Source organism: Bos javanicus, unplaced genomic scaffold (genome assembly GCF_032452875.1).
Source record: "Bos javanicus breed banteng unplaced genomic scaffold, ARS-OSU_banteng_1.0 tig00001600_1, whole genome shotgun sequence".
NCBI classification, from domain to species: Eukaryota; Metazoa; Chordata; class Mammalia; order Artiodactyla; family Bovidae; genus Bos; species Bos javanicus.
In genome coordinates this window covers 907,097-923,636 of record NW_026893620.1, presented here as the reverse complement: position 1 = coordinate 923,636, position 16,540 = coordinate 907,097, and the positions used below count along the sequence as shown (strand labels likewise).

Genomic DNA, 16,540 nt, shown 5'->3' with positions numbered 1-16,540 from the left:
CAATCTAGCCAGTAATCAATTCCCTAAGTGTTCTCCACAGCCCAGAAAACCCAGAGACATTCACAGAGTTAAATAGAGAAGAGAAAGGGGAGGGAGGAGATATAGATGACCTGGGGGAGAAAAGGGAGAGTCAAAAAGGGAGACAGCAATAAAGCCAGCCAGCAATTTCACACGCCTCAGTAAAAATGGGTACTGAAGATTATATTCCTAAAGGTACAAAATTGAAAACAAATACCAAAAAGCAAAGATTAAAAATCTAGAGTAGAGGTTAGACTCTCAGAAATACAATATTAAAATTATAAAACAAAATCAATCACAAAATTATGAAAAATATATATGTGAATTTGCTTTAAAAATGGGGTCTTTTTTGCAAGATAATAGGTTATAAAAATGAAAATTAAAGGAGTAATAAGGAACTTAAATTAAAAAATTAAAAAGCGATAATAGTAAAAATATATCTAGGAGTTTCTCTGGAGCTGTTGTGGGTAGTATGGGGTCAGTTCAGTTTCAGATAGTTCCTTGTTCCAGCTTGTACTTCTTCTCAAGGTCTATCGGCCCCCTCCAATGCTTAGTCAATGTTAACTACAGGGTTTTAATCTGTTGAACCTGTCACTTCCTGAGTGGTTCCGTCTTCTTTATTTTGGCTTCCTCTGTTTGCAAGTCTCCTCAGTGTCTAATTTCTATCCTGACATAAAGGGGTGAAGGTGGTCGCTTATTTAGGCTCACTTGTTCAGTTCTGTTGTGGGGAGGGGGAGACACTGCAAACAAATATTGCTGGCATGTGTGGGGAGTGTTCACAGTGTAAGGACCACACTGGATTTGCCAAAGCTCAAGGTGGCATGTGTTTCCTGGGTCCACACTGCTCAGACTCCAGGGTCCTCTGCGGGGGTACTGTCCAAAGCAGGCCTGCCTTTTCGTGCACTTCCCAGGTCTAAGCTTCTCAGGTTCCTGGGTACTCCACAAGGGCACAGACTCATTTGGGTGTGCATTTTGTGTCTTTCCCAGGCCCAAGCAGCACCAGGTACTTGGTGAACACACTGTACCAGGTGGGCCATGCATCTTAATCACCTCACTGGTTCATGCTGCTTGGTATCCCGTGTGTGCTGCGAGAGCATGATCTCAGGTGTGCTGTGTGAGAGGTGTGTCTCCTCTGGGGAGCTGATCTCAGGCTACGACACTCCTGGCAGATGTCAACCATCCAGGATCCCAGGAAGACATGGTTAGCAATTGGGAGCCTGCTCACAATTTGGTGGAGGATGCCGGTCCCTGGGGCCAATATTGCAGCACCCCCTTACCGTGCAGCTCTGGGTGTCACAGACCTGCCTGTCTGCCTCTGGGGAGCTGCAGGGGAGGGGCCTGTATGCAGCCAGCTAGCTCTTCTTTGGTGTTAGCTCAATCCTTTTTTCTGTAAGTGGGCCAGGCTGTGTGTTAGAGCCTTTCATGGGCAAGTTCTCTCTCTCTCTCTCTCTCTTTTTTTTCTCTCTGGCAATCCCATAGTTGGGTTGCTATCTCATGTTAGCTCCCTCAGATTGTCCTGAGGGCATTCAGGCCTGGTCCTTACACTAAGTACTGATTATGCAGCCTGTGCCTCCCTGTCCAGTCCCCACTTGTTGATAGCAGACGCGAGTGTCTGGGCTTCTTCGCTCACAGTTGCAATTAGGTGCATATTTGTTTTTGTTTTTTTTTCTCCTGGTTATGTTGCCCTCTGAGATTCTAAAACTCCCCACAGACCTGCCTGTGAGAGGGTTTCCTACTGTGTGGAAACTTCTCTTCCTTCACAACTCCCTCCCCAGGACAGGTCTCTGTCCCTAACTCTGTCTTTCTTTGTGTCTTTTATATTTTGTCGTACCTCTTTTTGAAGAGATTAGGCTGCCTTTCTGGGTTCCTAGTGTCCTCCACTACCATTTAGAAGTTGTTTTGTGGAAGTTGCTCAGCAGGCAAATGATCTTTTGATGAATTTGTAGGGTGAAAGTGGTCTCCCCATCCTATTCCTCTGCCATCTTGGGACCACCAACAGTCTTGATTAATTGTGTCTTTATTAGGACTTCCCTGGTGGCTCAGACATCTAAAGTGTCTGCCTACAATGAGGGAGACCTGGGATCGATCCCTGGGTTGGAAAGATCCTCTGGATAAGGAAATGGCAATCCACTACAGTACTCGTGCCTGGAAAATCCCATTGACAGAGGAGTGTGGTAGGCTACAGTCCATGGGGTTGCAAAGAATTAGATATGACTGAGCGACTTCACTTTCATAAAGTCCCACAGTCTCAGCAGCATATGTGATGGAAAGGTAACTGGTGATGAAGGGCATAATGATGATGAGTTAGAGCTGAGGCATGTTCCAGAGGGTTGGAAGTAGGTCATTGTTCAGAATGTCAGGTGGTGAAGGTGTGTTGTTTGAAGCTAGTTGAGTTCTTTTGTGTCTGTGTGTACCATTACATGTGGTATTTTTCTTTACTTGAAATTTCTTTTCCTCTCTTTGCTGTGGAGAGATATTCCTTATCCTTTGAGGTCCTATTCCAGTGCTACAAGGTCTCTGAAGTTTTTCTTGTTCTCCTTTCCTGACGTTATTAACAGCCTCATCTTTTCTGCTTCCCAGAATTTTACTCCTATTTTATTACAGCACAGACACTGTTTTCCTGTTAGATTCCTTTCTGCCTTTCCTGTTCAACCACCATCTTCTTGGGCAGATGGTTTGTATTTGACTCACTTCAGGTCTTCCTTAGCTGATACTGCAAGTTCTCTGAATTAGTCTTTGCATTAGGCTGAGTTGTTGACTTCCTAGAAGTCTTTTTCTCCATTTGTACTTTGAGTAGGACCTGCCTGTGATGTCAGCACAGAGGAGCTGTAGGGAATCATTTGATCTCTGGTCCCTCCCTCTGCCCTCTGCTGCTGATGCTACAGAAAGTTAGGCTGTGATCACTAAGGCTTATCTCTCACATCTGTCCCCTTAGGAGTAAGACCGCAGCTCTCACAGACGACAGGATCAAGACCATGAGTGAATTTATAAGTGGCATCAGAACAGTAAAAATGTATGCTTGGGAAAAGTCACTTATAGACCTTATTACCAGATTGAGAAGGTAAGTTTTTGTATATATCACACCATATTTTTGTACTCCCCTCCACATCTTTTACTGAATTTACTTATTATTTTTGGAGGATAATTACTTTACAATGTTGTGGTGGTCTCTGCTATACATCAAGGTGAATCAGTCATATATATATATATATATGAAGGCAATGGCAACCCACTCCAGTACTCTTGCCTGGAAAATTTCATGGACGGAGGAGCCTGGTGGGCTGCAGTCCATGGGGTCGCTAAGAGTCGGACATGATAGAAGTAACTTAGCAGCAGTATATATGGCTAGACTCCTTGTGTTGTATAGCAGCTTCCTGCTAGTTATCTGTTTTACACATGATAGCATATACATGTCAATGCTACTTTCTCAATTTGTCCTACCTTCTCCCTCCCGCTTTGTGTCTCTGAGATTGTTCTCTGCATCTGTGTCTCCATTTATTCTCTGTGAATAAGTTCATCAGTTCTATTTTTCTAGATTCGATATATATGTGTTAATATTCACTTTTCTCTTTCTGACTTACCTCACTCTGTATAACAGGTTCTAGGTTCACCTACATTACTTCAGTTGACTTTTCTGAATGAATTTTGAAGTCTTACCAAGTTTTTCACATTACAATGAATTTAAATTCTATGCACTCCACCCCCAACATGTGGCAGAAAGTTTAAGTAGAATAGGGGAGACATCATTTTAACATGCTCTCCCACTTACTGTCTTCTTAAAGGAAAAATTTATATGTGCTTCTTACTTATATAGAAATGAATTTCCAATTATTTATTAGTACCAGAAACCCCCCAAAAGCAGTAATTTCAAGATGTTAGTATTTTTTTCCTGTCTTTTATATTTAATTTTACCTAACAATACTCTTTAGCTTTTTCACTCTCTATAAAGTTTTGTCACGTATGGAAATCAATTACAAAAGAACTCCACAAGGTAAGTTTTGTTTTCTTACCCAATATAGAAACATAAACAGAAACATGATGGTTGACGGTTAAATGTTTCAGATAGTAGAGTATGTAATTGCTGGAATCAGTCTTTAGCTGAAAAGTCCAAAGCCTTTTCTTCTGATGATGATAGCAAGTGGATTTTCTGTCTTTCTGTCCTATATTGGTGGAGTTTTTGTGTGAGGAATTTCCTCTCTCTGCCCCAGCTGATGTCCTTTTTTTTTTTTTTTTTTTTTTTTACAATTTCAGGATCCTGGGCAGAAGCTGGTTTTCTCTCTTCTTTGAAGCAGGTGGCTTTTGCCTATTGTCAATGCAGGGTACAGGATGGGCTTGTTGTCATTATTTAGTCTCTAAATTGTGTCTGTCTCTTTATGACCCCATATAGTATAGCCTGCTAGGCTCCTCTGTCCATGGGATTTTCCAGGCAAGAATACTGAAGTGGGTTGCCATTTCCGTATCCATAGAAGATACTGGTATTTGAAATGATGGCATTAAAACTAAAACTATAGTTTGATGTAGTACAAATGGTGAGATTTTAGAGACTGGATGTAACTGTATCAAGAAAAACTTTATGAATCATTATTCATTCCAAACAGAGCCATGAAAACACTATGTTGTTTTCTTTGCTTTTTCTTTGTAGAATACTTTTCCATCTTTCATTTAAATATCTGATGAGTGATTTACTCCAGCACAGAGTACTTAGAATTCTCTGGCAGGTCTCTCTCACTTCTTATTTTGCACCTTTGTGGGGGCCCTCCCTCTGCTGGGAATGCACTCTCATCTTCCTTATTCTCTGGCCTCTGCCAACCCTGATGCCAGCTTATCTTCTCAAGATCCACATTTATGCAACTTGCTCTCACTCCACTGCTCTGTGTTACACAACTCTGCTCTGAGCTCCTGTGGGGGCTGTGTGGCTGCCTTTTTCTAATGTCTGGTGTGTCACAGTTTTCAGATGTCTTATTCTCTTCCCCCACAAGTTCATGAGCTCCTGGAGGGGACGGACAGTGCTTTCTGTCATCAGTGAGGAGCCCTGCCCAGGACTTGTGGTTATGAATACTTGTTGACTGAATGTTCAAACCCAGTCTCATTGATCCAAAATGTTTTAAAAAGTGTGACACTAAGTCTTCCTTTAGTTGGAAGAGTGAAGTGGTGATGTAGTGTATGGTCCTGGTTTGGGGGCAGACCCCAGGGTGTGCACTGTATAGTGTTTCCATGATGTGAGGGATAGTTTAACTGTGTCCACTCCCTTGAAAGGGGCCACTCACACAGGGCACTCAAATTCATGCCTTGAATGTCAATGATTGTTTTAAAAACTATTTTCTGTCCTCTTTTCCAGGAAGGAAATTTCCAAGATTCTGAATAGTTCCTACCTTAGAGGAATGAATTTGGCATCATTTTTTGCTGTAACCAAAATAATGATTTTCGTCACCTTCATCACCAATGTGGGTCTCAACAAGGTGATTACAGCCAGCCAAGTGTTTGTGGTGGTGACGCTGTATGAGGCTCTGCGGTTTACAAGCACCCTGTACTTCCCCATAGCCATCGAGAAGGTGTCAGAGGCCGTCATTAGCATCCGAAGAATCAAGGTTTGGGAACAAATAACTTTTTTAAGTTGTAGGTATATTTTACATAAAATGCCTTCTTTTATTTGGTGTGACTGTGTGCCAGTTAGATGAGGTTTAGCTCTCTCAGTGCTAAAGCTGGTAGTCATTCCAAACTCTCTTATGTACTCCCCTCTCTTCTTTGATAGAGTATATCATAAATATCATACGTTCCCTGCTCATTTATTGGCATCAGTAGCAGCAGTACAGGACTCTCTCCATACAAGCGATGACTTCAAGGTGATTAATATGTCTAAAGACAAGAGAGGTGAACAGGTTGCCTCTCCTGTGCTAACTAAGTATCTAACTCAAATGACTAGATACTGAGTGTGCACAGTTCTGGAGTGAACAGGATTCTTCTCTGGGCTGGGAGGGAAAAAGATTGCTTAGAGATCCTTGCTCCTTGGGCAGGAAGAGTCACTTAGTTCTCTGTGGGAAAGGTTTCTTTCCTCCATAGGTGGTTTGCTTGTTAATTTCTGAGCTTGCCTTTTGGATCTGCCTTTTCCTCTCTGCCTCTTTTCACTTACTGCTTAATCACGTCTCTAGCTGGACTCTTTCCTTCAAATTTGAGATTCCCACCATATCCACTATGGTTTTTTCCTGACTGTCCCTAAATTGCCCTGAGCAAATAATTTACATCACCAAAACAAGGGCCTGGCACACGGTAGGTGCTCAGTTATTCATGTCTTTATGAATAAATCTAGAATTAAAATAAATTGGTTTTGTGAGTCAGCCTGGGCATGAGCTTGAGTGTCTAGGCTTTATGAAAAATCTGATTTGTTTCTACCTCGCCACAGTGATGGGCTGCTAACAATAGGTCTCTAGTGAAGTTAGATAGTTCTCCAATGTGATTATATTTTAGTTTTGGGTCATCATAAAAGCCATTTTTGTGTGTGTGATGAAGTTTCTATGCTATAAAAAACCATTTCCCATAAAACACATCAGTCATATGGGGTCAGTTCTGGTCCCCTGAGTTTGTCATTCTTTCTGATGGGGGCTTCTAGCAATACTTATAAGGCTTGGTCCATGCAACTTGTTAAAACATTCCTTTTTCATGGCTTTCACATCTTGAAATAAGACATTTAGGAATATTCTTGGACTGTAGTGACATTCTTAGTGATACATTAACCCATCCAGATGGAAGCTTCATATGTGTATTGTGCTATTGGGGTTTTGTTATTACTGATGCCACAGCTGCTATCTTTGATTGTGGCTACCAGTGATCTTGCCGTCTTGGCCCTCTTGAACCCTTTATGCATCATGCCATGTCATTTAATCTGAAAAACAATTGAGTGAGTAAACATTAGTGTCGCTGCTTTACGGATAAGGAAATAGGTTCATGTATTAGTTGGAATAACTCATCCATCCTCACACAGCTTACAAATGACAGAAGTTAAGATTGTGACCACAGCCTGATTTCTTAACCACTGTTACATTGCTTTCTATATACCTTTCGTCATGTGGACTGTCTCATTCAGTTCAGTTCAGTTCAGTCACTCTTTGCAACCCCATGAATTGCAGCATGCCAGGCCTCCCTGTTCATCACCAACTCCCAGAGTTCACCCAGACTCATGCCAAACGAGTCAGTGATGCCATCCAGCCATTTCATCCTCTGTCGTCCCCTTTTCCTCCTGCCCCCAATCCCTCCCAGCATCAGAGTCTTTTCCAATGAGTCAACTCTTCGCATGAGGTGGCCAAAGTACTGGAGTTTCAGCTTTAGCATCATGCCTTCCAAAGAACACCCAGGGCTGATGTCCTTCAGAATGGACTGGTTGGATCTCCTTGCAGTCCAAGGGACTCTCAAGAGTCTTCTCCTACACCACAGTTCAAATGCATCAATTCTTCAGCTCTCAGCTTTTTTTTTTTTTTTTTTTTTACTGCATTTCTTTTTTTTTTTCTTTTTAATTTTATTTTATTTTTAAACTTTACATAATTGTATTAGTTTTGCAAAATATCAAAATGAATCCACCACAGGTATACCCGCGTCCCCCATCCTGAAACCTCCTCCCTCCTCCCTCCCCTACCCTCCCTCTGGGTCATCCCAGTGCACCAGCCCCAAGCATCCAGTACCGTGTATCGAACCTGGACTGGCGACTCGTTTCATACATGATATTATACATGTTTCAATGCTATTCTCCCAAATCTCCCCACCCTCTCCCTCTCCCACAGAGTCCATAAGACTTATCTATACATTGGTGTCTCTTTTGCAGTCTTGTATACAGGGTTATTGTTACCATCTTTCTAAATTCCATATATATGCGTTAGTATACTGTATTGGTGTTTTTCTTTCTGGCTTACTTCACTCTGTATAATAGGTTCCAGTTTCATCCATCTCATTAGAACTGATTCAAATGTATTCTTTTTAATGGCTGAGTAAAACTCCATTGTGTATATGTACTACAGCTTTCTTATCCATTCATCTGCTGATGGACATCTAGGTTGTTTCCATGTCCTGGCTATTAGAAACAGTGCTGCGATGAACATTGGGGTACACATATCTCTTTCCCGTCTGGTTTCCTCAGTGTGTAAGCCCAGCAGTGGGATTGCTGGATCATAAGGCAGTTCTATTTCCAGTTTTTTAGGAATCTCCACACTGTTCTCCATAGTGGCTGTACTAGTTTACATTCCCACCAACAGTGTAAGAGAGTTCCCTTTTCTCCACACCCTCTCCAGCATTTATTGCTTGTAGACTTTTGGATCGCAGCCATTCTGACTGGCGTGAAATGGTACCTCATAGTGGTTTTGATTTGCATTTCTCTGATAATGAGTGATGTTGAGCATCTTTTCATGCGTTTGTTAGCCATCTGTATGTCTTCTTTGGAGAAATGTCTATTTAGTTCTTTGGCCCATTTTTTGATTGGGTCATTTATTTTTCTGGAGTTGAGCTGTAGGAGTTGCTTGTATATTTTTGAGATTAGTTGTTTGTCCAGTGCTTCATTTGCTATTATTTTCTCCCATTCTGAAGGCTGCCTTTTCACCTTGCTAATAGTTTCCTTTGTTGTGCAGAAGCTTTTAAGTTTAATTAGGTCCCATTTGTTTATTTTTGCTTTTATTTCCAATATTCTGGGAGGTGGGTCATAGAGGATCCTGCTGTGATGTATGTCGGAGAGTGTTTTGCCTATGTTCTCCTCTAGGAGTTTTATAGTTTCTGGTCTTACGTTTAGATCTTTATTACAAAGCCACAGTTATCAAGACAGTATGGTACTGGCACAAAGACAGAAACATTGATCAATGGAACAAAATAGAAAGCCCAGAGATAAATCCACGCACCTATGGACACCTTATCTTTGACAAAGGAGGCAAGAATATACAATGGATTAAAGACAATCTCTTTAACAAGTGGTGCTGGGAAAACTGGTCAACCACTTGTAAAAGAGTGAAACTAGAACACTTTCTAACACCTTACACAAAAATAAACTCAAAATGGCTCTCAGCTTTCTTCACAGTCCAACTCTCACATCCATACATGACCACTGGAAAAACCATAGCCTTGACTAGACGGAACTTTGTTGGCAAAGTAATGTCTCTGGTTTTTAATATGCTATCTAGTTTGGTCATAACTTTCCTTCCAAGGAGTAAGTGTCTTTTAATTTCATGGCTGCAGTCTCCATCTGCAGTGATTTTGGAGCCCCCAAAATAAAGTCTGACACTGTTTCCACTGTTTCCCCATCTATTTCCCATGAAGTGATGGGACCAGATGTCATGATCTTCATTTTCTGAATGTTGAGCTTTAAGCCAACTTTTTCACTCTCCACTTTCACTTTCATCAAGAGGCTTTTGAGTTCCTCTTCACTTTCTGCCATAAGGATGGTGTTATCTGCATATCTGAGATTATTAATATTTCTCCCAGCAGTCTTGATTCCAGCTTGTGCTTCTTCCAGTCCAGCGTTTCTCATGATGTACTCTGCGTATAAGTTTAATTAAGTATGGTTTTTATCATCTCCTCTTACTCTGAAGACCTTTGAAGCCCCTGTTCTTGAAGCATCAAGTTTTAAACTCTGGGCTCCACTAGCTTCTCTGTTTCTCAGCACATGACCCTCCTCTCTGGCATGGGATTGGGGTGGGGAGGAGGAAAAGGCCTGTCTCTGTGACCTGCCACATTCATCCCCACTTTGAAGCTTGGCTCACTCTGTTCATCCTCCTGGGTTGCCTTCTCCTCTGTCCTTGATTTAAGTGAATACTGCTGAGCCCCCAGCAGCCCCATAACCCTCTCCCAGCACTTTTGTTCACATTGATCTGGGGTTTCCATCTGTGTGCACAGCCAGCCTCATGTCAGGTGGGGTGATGCTGACTCTCTGGGAGTGTTCTGAGCCCCTTGACAGCAGACAGTCTCTAGTGGTTCTTTAGTGTAGTGCATGGCCCGTGCTGGACACATCATGGGTATCAAATAAATGCTGGGTTGACTGAGACAACAGTTATAGAAAATGACTGGGGCCCCACAAAAGCCCAGGGTGGTCAGTCTGCACTAGAAGCTGGAGAAATGCAGAGGAGGGAGCAGATTGGAGTTAGGCATCCCTATAACATTGGGTCTTGATGGGAGTCTAAAATCAGGGGAGCTGAATCTAATCCAGAGGGGCAATAGGTCTGAATCTCTTGCTTGTTCTGTGCATCCATCTGTGTACCCAGCCTGACTGAAATTGGTGAACCTGCTCTCTAAAGAGAGGAGCTAGCTGTGCCCTGCACAGCCAGGTGTTCATGTAGCTCCTGCTGGCCTGGCTCCTGGGCCTTATAGTAAACTAGAAACACTCTTACTTGTTTAACAAAATTAGTCTGTTTTGATGGCCATTATGAAATAAAAGAAGATTTATACCATGAGACTTTATGCTAAAATTAATCTATAGTCTGAAGGTGCTTTTGAGACAGAATTCCCTCCTCTTTGGAGTTGGTCAGTCTAGTTTCTCTTAAGACCTTTGACTAATTGGATGAGACCCACCCACATTATGGAGGATAATCTGATTTACTCAGACTCTACTGATTTAAATGTCAATCTCATCTAAAATTGCTTTCACTGTAATAGGTGTTTGAGTAAGTGTATGGGGGTTGATCTGCCAAGTGTCTGGTTAATAAAATGAACCATCACACCCTCTTGAATCCCCATATCTTCCTCTGAGCTCCTGGATGTGACTTTGTCCTCACTAAGGCATGTGTTCATGGATTTTTTTTTTTCCTTCCCTGAACTCCAGAATTCTTACAGACAGTGCCTCTTTCATCTTCGTAGTGCTCACAAATAGCAGATGCTCTGAAAATGTGCAACTGAAGGGACCTTCCAGCTCCATCATGTCTGGGATCCTGCAAATACCTAACCATTAAACATGGTTGTAGTGGAGACAGTGATAACTCTGATTCTGTGATGGATGATGTGACTCACCAAAGAGTATAGCATGAAAGGGGTCCTGCAGAAGGTTTTCAGGAAATTGTGCTCAAATACTTGGGTGGATTTTTTATTACTTTTCTACTAAAATGAACTCAATGTCTAAGGCCTGAGACTCCTTCCTGTGTAGGTTTGTGCAGTAACATTAACATTATGACCTGGGGAGAACTTTGAATTTTCCTGGTGCTGACTTTGTCAGGCTGCTTTGTGTCCTGATTAAGGACACACCTTTGACTTGGGCAAGACACTAAATTTTCTCTTCATGGCGGGAAGGTGGTCCTAGAATGTAGAGATCTGTTGGCAGTAGTTGTTTGCAGTAAAGTCAGGGCAAATAGCTGAGAATAAAAGTGGTGAGAAGGTTAGTGTTTGCATTGGAAACTGCTCCATGGTGTGTTGAAATAATCTTGGAAGTACTTTTTTTTTTCTTTTAGATCCTATTAATAGAAACTTCTTCAGCCCATTTAGTTTTACAACCCTATAAAGAATGTAGTTCTTTAATTCATGAGAATAATCTGGTGTGCTTGTTAAAACTAAATGATCACATCTTAGAGTTTCTGACTCACTATTCCTTTGCTGGGGTCCAATTTGCCTGTGTCTTTAGTAAGTGTCCCTGTATCCTTGAAAATAAATCACATTTGGGAAACATTGCCCTATTTGTAGAAAGAAATCTAAAATGTACATTAGCAAATGCAAAAGATAACAGAATCTTTTAAAAAATAAAATCAGTTGAGAGGAAAAAGCTGCTTGATTTATGCTAGACTTTTGGGGGTCAAATTTGAATTTATTCATCCAATCATTCCACAAAATAACAAGTCTGGTGCAGCCTTGAGTATGGTGCAGATGAGTATATACAGTGGCAGGTAAGCAACTGCAGAGAAGTCCTTCCTACCTGCAATTTATGTTTCACCAAGTGGGAGGTTAATAAAGAATCAAACAGTGAAACTTGATGTACATTTCTGTGTCAATAGTCCCTGGAAGGAAAAGTCTGAGGGGCCATGAGGTGCTTTGTCAGAGTCACTGGTGTAGTTTTGAAGGTTGTGCTGAGAAGTTTGAGCAGGGAAGACTAAGCAGGTTATCTGGAGAATTCCCTGTGTGGGAGTATGGGAAGTGGGAAGCTGAAGCTTTGCATTTTCCTGGGGATGGTCATGTGACAAAGGCTTTTTGAGGATAAGAAGGGGGATCCATGCATTTGAGGCGCCAGAAATGTCTGAGGCTGCAGAGTAGAGAGCTGGAGGCCTGAGCAGGGGACCATGAAGGATACTACAGGAAACATTAAGGTTTTTATAATCTCAAAACTCAGCCTGGCTGCAGCCTGGAGAACAGGGCAGTGAGGTGGAGTAGGGACCCAGAGCAGAGGCAGGGAGATGAGGGTGTCAGGAGGCTAATGCAGTACATGGTCCAGGGATGAGATGATGTGGTTTGGTTTGGGGTGAAATAGAGAGACTTGGCAATATTTGAGAGCCACTCAGGGGCACATTTTGAGTTGGGAATTAGGGGCAGGGAGGGAGAGGTGGATGTCAGGCTGCTTTGGTTTTTCAGGCTGTAAAATCACCTGGATTCACTATGATAAGGAATGCTAAGAGAGAACCAAATCTGAGGAGATGACTAGCCTGGACTTAGTTTTGGATTCTGAGAGCATTTTAAAATACTGTGTTTGCTGTAAGACCCACCTCACTGAGCAGCCATTGGCCGGATTCAACCTCCTGTGCTGTTCTCTAACAGGTAGCAGCAATTATCGGATAATCATTTTCTTCCTTTCCCTGCCTCTCACTTAGATGTGATGATGCCCAACTAGAAGGTGAAAAGGGCTGCAGGAGTGGAAGAAAAGGTCAACTGAGTTTACCGACCAGGTGGTCAGAACTGGGCAAGATTTGACCACAGATGGGCTGGAGGTGTGGTGGGCAGGCAGAGTTTAGAACACAGTGTGGTGTTGAGCCCTGCTGCCCCACAGCCTCCTGCAACCTGGGGCTCAGCAGACTAGGTGGTTCATCATCCAGAATTTCTGCTCAGGTCATGTCTGGCAGCCTCAGGAAGGAAACCCACTACCCCTGCCCACCTTGGAGGGGGTGCGGTGGTCCATCCCCATGGGCAGAACTACACATGGTCTTCATAGTGTTGTGTCTTCTTGTTTACATGTGCTTTTCTATGTCATTTTTCCCATGTACAAAATATGAATGATTTACTGTGAGTTTATAGGCCCCAGAAGTCCCTCTATTTTATCTTTTTTTAAATTATATTTTTTATTTATCTTTTTAAAAATTTTATTTTATTTTTTAACTTTACAATATTGTATTGGTTTTGCCATATATCAAAATGAATCCACCACAGGTACACATGTGTTCCCCATCCTGAACCCTCCTCCCTCCTCCCTCCCCATACCATCCCTCTGGGTCGTCCCAGTGCACCAGCCCCAAGCATCCAGTATCATGCATCGAACCTGGACTGGCAACTCGTTTCATATATGATATTATACAAGTTTCAATGCTATTCTCCCAAATCATCCCACCCTCGCCCTCTCCCACAGAGTCCAAAAGACTGTTCTATACATCAGTGTCTCTTTTGCTGTCTCATATACAGGGTTATTGTTACCATCTTTCTAAATTCCATATATATGCATTAGTATACTGTATTGGTGTTTTTCTTTCTGGCTTACTTCACTCTGTATAATAGGCTCCAGTTTCATCCACCTCATTAGAACTGATTCAAATGTATTCTTTTTAATGGCTGAGTAATACTCTATTGTGTATATGTACCATAGCTTTCTTATCCATTCATCTGCTGATGGACATCTAAGTTGCTTCCATGTCCTGGCTATTCTAAACAGTACTTTGATAAGGAAAATTGACTGAATCTCTTTTCTTTGAATAACTCCAATAGTATTGTAAATATCTCAAAAGCACTATAAGTCTTCAGTGACTTTCACATCCAGTAAAATCTGTCTCTGAAGTTATATTATTCATAAAACTGCTTAGATTTTCCTCCACCAGCCACTGGGAAGTCAATCTTTTTGGCTGAAGTTCTGACTTTGGTATTTTCCCACATGATCTGTTCTGGGTCTGCACATAATCTGTAATTTATTTTCAGCTTTTTTTTTTTTAAATCAGCCTGAGCCCTAGAAAAAAATCCAGCCAGCACTTCTGACACCTTTACAAGCTGGTTATGTGTTGGAATCTCATTTAACCCCTAGAAGATTGTGACATCTTTCCTCACTCAAACCTATTATTTGTGGAGAAGTGTTGGGAATTTCTCTCCTACTATGTACACACTGATGGTGTCTGGTATCACCGACTTGATGGACATGAGTTTGAGCAAGCTCCAGGAATTGGTGATGGACAGGGAAGCCTGGCATGCTGTAGTCCATGGGGTCGCAAAGAGTCAGACATGACAGAGTGACTGAACCGAACACATGCACCCACTGAATATTGAGTTTTTGTCTTGGTAATATATTTAAGCTGAAATGGCATTTGATTCTGTCTAGACAAGATGTACAATATATGCATACAACTTTTTGTTTGTTGTTGTGTTAGCTCAGTCTATGTAAAGCTGTAGCAATGCAGGTTGGATGGATTTGAAGAGCCCTGTAATCTATTCCTTCCCTTACCCATGATTTGCTGACTCTGTACAAGGCTTGGTCTCTGTTGGAGTTGGAACTAGTGTCTGTAAGTGTGTGAGTGATGTAGTGTCTATATCTCCTGTGTGACATATAGGAGAATCCCTCATGGGATTCAGGGGTAGGGAGGACAGTGCCAGCTGGTGATGTCCTGACAGGTTCCCAGGAGGATTAGCTTTTGAGATGGACTGGAAGGGTGGGTGGGTTAGTACTCAGGGTGTCCAGGCAGAGGCCACCTGGAGAGTGTGGACTTAGGTGCTTATGGATCACTGGGGGATATTAAGTATGGTGGACATTCTCAGAGGTGTTGTAAAGAGATCAGGAAGGAGTGCTGTTGAGGAGGGCTAGGGAAGGAACTAGGGAAAAAACCCAAGAATATTGTATCAGTATTTGAAATGATTAATAGTAAGTTAGACTCTGAAATTATGTTGCTTCAAGAGAAAAGGAAAATTGGGAGATGAATGAGCTGTGGCAGAACAGACAAGAGCTGCTATGTGATTGATGATGGGAGAGGTGATGTGGAGAGAGAACTCAGGCTGTGGTGACTGAGAGCCTGCAGAGGAGTCCTCAGGCCACCGTCCATCCATCCTGCCTTCTGCTGGACATGGGCTCAGGGTGGGGAGGGGTAGCTGTGCCCCATGTTAGGTTCGCAGTGAGTCTGGATGAGAGCAGGAGGAAATGAGAGGATCTAATCTCCTGACTGGTGTTTGAGAGAAATGCAAGGGTACTGCTTTCTTTTTCCTGCACAGAAGCAGGTTTTCATGATCAGTTTTTGCCAATTGTTCTTTGGAAGAGGAAGATTGCAATCACATTTGTAGCTCTGTGGTGTGATAGATGAGAATGTCAAGGACTTGAAGGATGTTTATGATTTTAGGGGAGTAGGTTCCTATTCAAATGTTTTCTTTCTCAAACATCCCCAGAAGCTTTTATCAGTTGCCCCTGTGTTGGTAGGGAATTGGTTTGCCTCTGGGTCGTAGAATTGCCCATATTAAAGCTGCTTACAAGGATAGTTTGCTTTTCTCTCATGCAAGAGTCCTTGTAAGGCTCTATATTCTCTTCCTGGGGCTGCCTTTACAAAGTAACACAAACCACAAGACCTAAAATCACAGAAATATATTGTTTCACAGACCTGGAGGCTGAAAGTCTGAAATCAAGGTGTCAGCAGGGCCACGATCTCTGGAAATCCTGTAAGGGGGACTCCTTTGTCAGCACTGTTAACTTAAATGGTTTCAGACAAAACTTGTTTTTCCTAGGCTTGTAATTGCCATCACTCCAGCCTCTGTCTCCATCATCAACTGCCTGTTTTCCGCCAGTGTGTCTGTCTCTGCACCTCTTTTCTTATAAGAGCACTAATCATGTTGGATTCAGGGCCCACCCTACTCCACTGTGATCTCACCTTAATGGATTACACCTATAACAACCCTATTTCCAAATAGAGTCACATTTTGAGTTAACTGGGGTTAGGACATATCTTTTTTTGTGGTGATACAACTCTCCCCATAACAAGTCCCATGGCTAGTGTGAATCTCCGTGGTGTTGAGACCCAGACTCTTTCTATCTTATTATGTTACTCCACTGCATGTGACCTTGACCCCGCTGGCAGCCTCCAAGGCCCAGGCTGTCGGGTGGAGGAAGGTCCTGGTTGCTGTCACTCTCTACTGACCTTTTAGCCACATGGCTGTGCCTATCTGCTTGTGAGGCTGGAGAGAGAGGTCCTCCTTCCAAACTGCCATGTGCAGCCAAAATCCAGGGTTTGTTACCACAGAAGAATGAGAGCAGATTTTGAGGACAGTCAGCAGTCTCTGCCACACATTCATAGTTCTTAGGGGTGTGGGTAATGGAGGTGGTCTCAGTTGTTTACTCAATTTCTCTACCACTGTAATTTCTTTAATTGAGTTATTAATACATCTAACATTTGCAGGGCAAGAGAGAGTTTTC

The 16,540-nt window shown here is 42.4% G+C and overlaps 1 protein-coding gene across 1 annotated transcript in view; it reads left to right on the top strand.

The window, feature by feature from the left end:
* Positions 1-16,540, top strand: part of LOC133243938 (ATP-binding cassette sub-family C member 4-like) — a 230,057-nt gene that overhangs the window by 43,743 nt on the left and 169,774 nt on the right. Inside the window, 2 exon segments of the mRNA XM_061410646.1 lie at positions 2,954-3,079; positions 5,357-5,606. Coding sequence (XP_061266630.1) covers positions 2,954-3,079; positions 5,357-5,606 — 376 coding nt within the window.